The 7,947-nt window shown below is 34.7% G+C and overlaps 1 protein-coding gene across 1 annotated transcript; it reads left to right on the forward strand.

The window, feature by feature from the left end:
• The first annotated feature begins 5,030 nt into the window (after window positions 1-5,030).
• LOC145097796 (amino acid transporter AVT1I-like) lies at window positions 5,031-7,518 on the forward strand. The gene is made up of 3 exons (XM_079035437.1): window positions 5,031-5,250; window positions 5,859-6,466; window positions 6,991-7,518. The coding sequence occupies exons 1-3, from the start codon at window positions 5,088-5,090 to the stop codon at window positions 7,507-7,509; spliced, it is 1,290 nt and encodes a 429-aa protein (XP_078891563.1). The 5' UTR covers window positions 5,031-5,087; the 3' UTR covers window positions 7,510-7,518.
• The last annotated feature ends 429 nt before the right edge of the window (window positions 7,519-7,947 follow it).

A 7,947-nucleotide genomic window follows, 5' to 3' on the forward strand; every position in this document is an offset into this window, starting at 1 on the left:
CGAGTCATAGGGTTGACTCGGCGAGTAGGGTCAGTCAGGGGTTGACTTTGACTGAGGACTTTGATTTTGACCAAGGGTTGACCGTTGACTTTTAAGGTTTGGTCAGCGATGTGGCCTTTGGGCCAAGAGAGGGGTAAAATATTCTTTTACCCTTAAGAGGGTGCATTGAGAGGATTGATTCTAGTCTCGAGAGTTATAGTCATGAGAGTTTTGCCTTACGTGTTAGGCGGTGGCGAGTTCGAGATTCAAGTATGGAGATATCTGCTTTCTGCTTGCCAGGTGAGTTTTCTCACTATACTTTACCTTGGGTAGGTAACCAGAGTTATGTGACAGAGTATTTGTATGTTATGCATGTTATGTGTTGTACTGCATTATTTCTATGTGATTTATGCTGTGCATGTTTGTAGAGTTGGAACCGAAGGGTTCCTAGAGTTAGAACCGGAAGGTTCATAGAGTTAGAACCTGAGGGTTCACAGAGTTGGGTGCACGGACCCATAGAGTTATAGCCTCGAGTGGCTTATATGTGTTTTGTGTGTGGTATTTTGGGGAACTCACTAAGCTTCGTGCTTACAGTGTTTTGTGTTATGTTGTTTTCAGGTTTCTTTCAGTATCACGGGACGGAACCGGCTTGATTGTACACATCAGAGAAAGAGTCATATTCTGGAGGATCCTGGTTTTCTATACAAGTGAAAATGAAGCTATGTTTTGTAATTCAATTATGAATGAGATTTTAAACAAGTGTTCTAAGATTAAAATGATTATTTTAAATGAAAATTTTATCATGAAATTTACGGTGTTACATAACATATATTCAACAAACATATAATAAAATAGCCATGCAACAGACTCGCAAACATATCTGCCAATCACTACAGTATAATAATGTCATATATACCAGAACTCATTTCTAACGAATCAATACAATATGGAAACATTCCCTAAACCAGGGTACATAACTCAGTGGGCCGGCATTGGTGCATTCGACCTGCAAGTGCAACGAGGAAAACTCACCTCTCTGTTTGAAAAAGATCTTTAAATAGGATACAACTCCGAAAGACAGCTCAATCGGTTACATATTCATCATGAAATGACCAATCTCAAATACGACTCAAAATACCCAAAATACCCTTAGGTCAAACTTGGTCAAACCATGGTCAAAGGTAAAGTCAACAAGTCAACTCAACCAGTCGCCACATCGTGATTAACTCTAACCATGTCGTAGTGACTAGAGGACGAAACAGTCATGTAGCAGCCATCCACCATGTCGTGGTGACCATTCACCACGTGATAACTGTTCAAACCAGCTTATTCTAATAACCCCTTAATCCATCAAGCCAACCATTCAACCTTTCCGTAAGGCATTCACTCATCCAATGAAGCATAAAAATCGTCGCTTTATAGACATACATACCCAATGCATGTATTGAAATTAAACTAGGTCAAAATAGAGTAAAAAGGGCCAAGATCACATGCAAAAATTCAAAACGCTAATAAATTCTATATCCAACACTCCTAACTCCAAAGGGAATCTGAGGATCCATAAAGTTGACAACTTTATGGAATTCCAACACTCCAATAAGTCCCAACATGAAGAATAAGACTTAGAAGCCTAGATCTATGCATAAAGAACTAAAAAGCATGGAACTTGAGGACTTACAAAAGTCTAGAAGATGCACAACGAAGATGAGAAGAGTCCCTTGCTGAATCCAAGCCCAAATGTCACATTTGTCTTCCTCTAATACCCAAAAATCAACACCAAAGGCTCAAAAGGCCAAGTTCGAGGTTAGGGTTTGCTTGGAGGCTGAGAGAGTGTGATTGAGGCTGATGTTGAGCAACCTTAGCCATCACATTCCCTTAAATAGGGACACAAACCCCGAAGATTAGGGTTTCTCATTTAATCACCACCACGCCGTGGTTATAGGCCGCCATACCATGGTGGTCATAAAAAATCCGCCATACAAAACGCTCCACCATGTCGTGGTGATGCTCCACCATGTTGTGGCCACCCCCATTAAGATTTATACATACAAGTTGATTTATACCTGTACTGGATCTTACACAAATTTTCGTTCGTTTAGTCCTGTATGGTTCACATATAATATTATTAGTAAACATTTAATTAATCGGCTCAATGCGGTTATTATGAGCTGTGTTAGTCGGGATCAATATGCCTTTATTAAAGATATGAATATTTTAGATGACCTGTTTTGTTGAATGAAGTTATAGAGTGGTATCATAATTGTAAGAAAAGACTTATTGTCTTCAAAGTTGACTTTGAGAAAGCCTAGATTCTCTATGTTGGGACATTCTTAACTTTTTCATGGACAAGTTGGGCATTATTTGTAAATGGATGCGGTGGATTTCAGGATGTCTGATGAATGAAAGGTCTTATATTCTAGTTACTGGCTCCATACATATGAATGTTGGATTTTGTAGGGGTGTAAAGCAAGGAGACCCGATGTCTACGTTTCTGTTTATTTTACCGATAGAAGGATTGCATCTAGTTAGTTTTAGGGTTGAGCATATTGGTTTGTTTAGGGGAGCTTCAATTAGCCACATTAGTTTGGTGTTTTCATATTTGTTATATGCATATCATGTTATGTTTTTATGGGAGGGCTCTCAGTCGAATGCTAGTAACTTGGTGTGCATTCCCATGTGTTTTTCTTGGTCTCGAGACTTAAAATTAATGTGAAAAAGTAAACTTCTTGGTGTAGGTGTATTTGATTTTATATATATTGATGCGGTTCCAGGATATGGGGTTTCCTCAATGCCGTTTTCTTATCTAGGTGTTCTGGTTGGTTACAATACGAGTTGATTTGAAAACTCGAAAGGTGTTTTTGACAAAGTTTATTTTTAAATTATTTGATTGGAAAGCTCGTATTTTGTCTATTGGTGGGCGACTTTTTTTTGATTAAAGATATACTTGGAATTTTCCTAAGGACTATATGTCACTTTACAAAACCCCAACCGTAATGCAAAAAAAAAAAAAATGGATTCGTTGTGTAATAAGTTTGTCATTGGAGGTGACAAGGAGGAGCATCAGATGACTTGGGGTATGGTGAGTAAGTTGCTAGGTGGTATTGGTGTCGGTAGTATTTTCGTGTTGAACATATCTAATTTACTGTTCAAATAGATTTAGCGCTTTAGATATAATCTGCTTGATTTGTGGGTCAAAGGAGTTCAAGCTACTTATGGTTCAGATGGGTATTTTTCCGCTTCTCTTTGACTGAACTTCGAGTTTTTAGACCTTGGATTAATCTTCTCAACTCGGTTATGCAGCTGAACTAGAAAGGAATTGATTTGTTGTCGGCTTGTAAGCATAAGATGGGGGACAATTAAGTCAAATACTTATTTTTGGGAAGACATATGATATGGTGTGGTGATTGTTCGGTTGAATTCCTGGGAATATATACATCGGATGATGGTAAATTTTATATTGTGTCAAACCGACTTCACTGCTAGAGGAAGACCGACATATGAGGAGGAGTTAGTGCGACATTTGACTTTGAGGGTATGTATGAGTAATGGGTGGCTATCAGGGCCGTTCCAAACATATTTTGGGCTCAGGGCGAAAGAAAAAATGGGCCCTTAAAATATATAATTGTCTTCAAGTTTTTTTTTTTTTTTTTTTATAATAACTCAATAATCGAAAGAAATTACTTGTATTATCTTCTAAATACAACAATTTCCATAAAAAAAATTGTGACCCTTTAAAAGATAGGTCCTAAACGGTCGCCTCTATCGCCTACGCTCTGAGACGGGCCTGATGGCTATGGTCTTTGGATCGATGGTTCCACTTGGTTTACGGTTGCTTCTGCGCATACTTTCATTGATGTTAATAACTTGGTAGTGGATATTAATTGCAATAGATGGAATCTCCTAGTTCCCTTAAAGTTAATGTCTTAATATGGAGGTTTACATTGAATAAGATCCGGTCTCGGGTGGAGACATTCAAGTTCAACCATCTCTTTTTCACTTGTGATCGAACGGCTATTGACTTTTAGATCTTACCGACTAGATGGTAGGATATTGATCTTCACATTTTTTCTATTTTTATGTCGAGTGGATGGGTTGGTTGGCTTCGTATCCGTTGATTAGTTCGTCTTTATTTGGATGCAATGGGAGTCACCCTTATGTGGGTGGGTTATTTGGAGTTTCGGAACATGCAACTTTTTAGTCAAAAGAAACCTATGAACGCTTTTCTTGAGGTTTTGTAGTTTCTCAATCTTTTTTTTTTTGGATTAGTGTTAGGAAGCCTGAGTTTTGCTTTAATTGGATAGGATGTAAAATCCTAGTATATCAATTTCCTTGATGTAATTTTCTATCTTTTCACTTGTTTTTAATAAATTTATGCCATTTAAAAAAAATAACAATTATAATCTAGTTAGAAACTCAATCCAAAAACAAGAACAGGTTAGAAAATCAAGAGCAAGTTTGAAAAGTTTCGAACTATATATAGATTTCCATACATTCTTAATAAAAAAAGGTGTTCAAAATTACCAACTATTTTTTCGAAAAACTTGGTTCTCAGACTTGTTTTTGTTAAGAAAAGTATTGCGAAAAATTGCAAAATTTTGAAGTTCTCGACCTGGTCGTTTGATAGTTTTTGGAAAATTGTACTTAATATTTATTATCTGTTTACCATATGTGGTCGTTAGGTTGATTATCCCTTAAATAAATGTTAGAAAAAACTATAAAAAAAAAACAAATTAAAAAAATATAATATTTATTTAAATTTCGAAAAAACAAATAAAAAGTAAAACTATCTCGGTTTTGTACGTTTGATGCAAGTTGGAAAGGTTTTAACGGTATCAAAAAAAAAAAAAAAAAAAAAAAAAAAACACCAAACCATAAAAACAAAATTTACACTTTACACTATTTTTTATTTTGTGAGAAAGGCATATAAAATAAAGGCTAAACCGGATTTTTTAAATGTCCGGTCCAAGGCGGGTAGGTGTGCACCATTAATTTTTTTTTGGGTAAAAGTGATAGTCGACATAATCTTTGCTTTAAATTAAAGAAGTCAAATATAGGTTTAGGTTAAAACATTAAGAGCCTCGGAGAGAAAAAGAAGAAAAAGAGTTGTAATGGAGACTAAAAAGCAAGATGACTACTCTCTTACAATACCACTACTTGTTAACAATGGAGATGTTGGAACGAAGGTAAAAGAAGAAGAATACACCAACAACACAACCACAGGAACTGCTTCTTTCATCAGTACTTGTTTCAATTGTCTCAATGGTCTTTCAGGTTCTTACTTCACCTCTTCTCTTCAATTTTTTTTTACCTTTAATCCACATACATTTTGGCTTTCGGTATTAATCTTCGTAATCCATAGTAGCAAGCTTTTTCATGGAAAATCTCATAAAACAGTTTTTTCATGAAAAAACAGTTTATTTTTTTTTCAGAAAAAGTAGTTTTTTGTTTTTTTTTTTCAGAAAAAATGTATTTTTTTTATTAAAAACTTCAAAAGAAAAAACTTATTTTATCTATAAAAAGCTTTGAACTTGTTTATTTATAATTAGTTGAAATTAACCAGATGAACCAAAAGAGCTCATTAAAGTTTTTTCAACCAAATTTTTTCAAGAAGTTTTTTCCCATAAAGTTTTTCGATAATTTGGTTTCAACCAATTATAAAAAGACAATTTAAAAGGTTTCCTAGATATAAAAATGAGTATTTGTTAATCAAACATACCTTTTGGAATGACTTCAGTCGAAAAAGAAAACTTCAATAGTTTTTCAAAAGCTATTGAAAAAGCTCCAGCTCCCAAAACTTGTGTATTGTAGATGCTCTAATTTTGACGAAATAAAAGTCAAAATCTCCATTCATGCAATTTTCATTTTGATGGGATTCTCAGGAGTCGGAATACTTTCAGTACCATACGCATTAGCATCAGGAGGGTGGTTGAGTTTACTTCTACTTCCTTTAATCGCCATCTCAACATTCTACACAGGATTACTAATTCAAAGATGCATGGATTCTGATCCAACAATCACAAATTACTCCGAACTTGGGGGTCGAGCATTTGGTAAAACAGGCAAAACCCTAGTATCAATCACCATGAACATCGAGCTCTATTTAGTAGCAACAGGTTTTCTAATCCTAGAAGGCGATAACTTATGCAACTTATTCCCAGATATAGATTTTGATATCTTTGGTGTTCATATAGATCCCAAAAGTGGATTTATTGTGTTTGTTGCAATCATTATACTCCCTACAAATTGGTTGAACAACATGAGTGTTCTTTCGTATATATCTGCAAGTGGAGTTGCTGCCTCTGTGATTATTCTGGGATCTATCTTTTGGGGTGGTGCATTTGATGGTATTGGTTTTCAGGAGAAGGGTAATTTGGTAAAATGGAATGGAATCCCTTCGGCTATTAGCTTATATGCATTTTGCTATTGTGCGCATCCCGTTTTTCCTACCCTATATACTTCCATGAAAAACCAACGTCAATTCTCAAAGGTATATATTAAGAAGTTATTTCTGCATGAATTTAAAAGTTTTTTTTTCAAAAGTTTTGGTGTTAACATATTGAAACTATAAACCATTTAAGTTGGCATCTTACATGGCAAAGATTGCCTACATTATGCCATGTAGGATGCTAAAGCAAATGGTTTACAAAGACGCCTACGTTATGCCATGTAGGATGACAATTCAAATGGTTTACTTGTCAAATATGTTAAAATTGAGAGGCTAATTATTTGGTGTGTGAATTAGAAGACGAGGGACCTAAAGTTGTGTTGGCAATAGTTTATGTCTAAAATTTTGACACAACCCTAATGTGTCAAAAGTTAGGATTTAATGGGGAAAACCTTTTAGTTTTTTTTTCTTCCAACTTTCTCTTACATGGTTTTTTCTTTATTAATTTAAAAAAAAAGATCTATATATAGGTTACCAAATTAAGTGACTGAGTAATGAAAGAAAGAATATCTTAATAACATTTGTTTCCATTATCACTAAATATGTTTTGTTGTTCTAAATTGTAGGTCTTGTTCCTATGTTTCGCCTTTTGTACCGCTACTTACTCATTAATGGCAGTTATCGGTTACCTCATGTTTGGGTCAAATGTAGAGTCAGAGATTACCTTAAATCTTCCTACCAACAACATAAGCTCAAAAGTAGCCATATTCACCACCTTAGTCACTCCAATAGCTAAATATGCACTAATGGTAACACCAATTGTCAATACCATTGAAGCACGATTTCAATCTTCTTACAGCAAAAGGATTCGTTCATTCATAATTAGAACACTCTTGATGATAAGCACAGTAGTTGTAGCCCTATCGCTCCCTTTTTTTGGGTATTTAATGGCACTTGTGGGAGCCCTCTTAAGTGCTACAGTTTCAATCACAATTCCATGCTTGTGTTACTTGAAGATTTCAGGGATTTATAGAAGAATTGGGGTTGAGATGACGATTGTTGTGTTTGTTGGGTTAATTGGGGTTGTTGTAGCAATTGTGGGTACTTATGTATCAATTTTAGATATAAAAAGGCACCTTTATTAGATTATTGAATTGTGGATTGTTAATCTTCATGTTTAAAGTTAATTACTCATATAATAACAAGCCTAACATAACTTAAATTGCCAAAGTGCTTTGAAGTATAGAATTAGGTGATTTCCATCTATCACATTTTTTGGAAGGCAATTAGGATTTGGCATGAATTCGAAAGGATTTTTTTTCACAGAAATACAAGTTTCTGGGATGGAAAGCAATAATTGGTCTTGTTAATATGCTAAATGTGGATGATGATTAATACCTTATATAGATTTTGAAGTATCAAACGTTTTACTTTTTGTTTTTGTTTTTTTTAAATATATGTTTTCAACATACAATGAGTTTGTGTTTTAGTATATACCATTATCAATCCATATCAACAAACTTATCGGTAGCCAAACAAGCTGTGCCAAATATACTTGATACGATATTGATAACTAAATTTAT

Source organism: Lactuca serriola, chromosome 4, assembly GCF_051521515.1.
Source record: "Lactuca serriola cultivar US96UC23 chromosome 4, Lser_US96UC23_V15, whole genome shotgun sequence".
Taxonomy (NCBI): Eukaryota; Viridiplantae; Streptophyta; class Magnoliopsida; order Asterales; family Asteraceae; genus Lactuca; species Lactuca serriola.

Excerpts from the sequence above, each read along its gene's own strand:
- LOC145097796 (XM_079035437.1), top strand. The coding sequence starts at position 5,088 with ATGGAGACTAAAAAGCAAGATGACTACTCTCTTACAATACCACTACTT. Across the intron at positions 5,251-5,858 it reads TTGTCTCAATGGTCTTTCAG|GAGTCGGAATACTTTCAGTA; the intron begins GTTCTTACTTCA and ends TGGGATTCTCAG. Across the intron at positions 6,467-6,990 it reads ACCAACGTCAATTCTCAAAG|GTCTTGTTCCTATGTTTCGC; the intron begins GTATATATTAAG and ends TCTAAATTGTAG.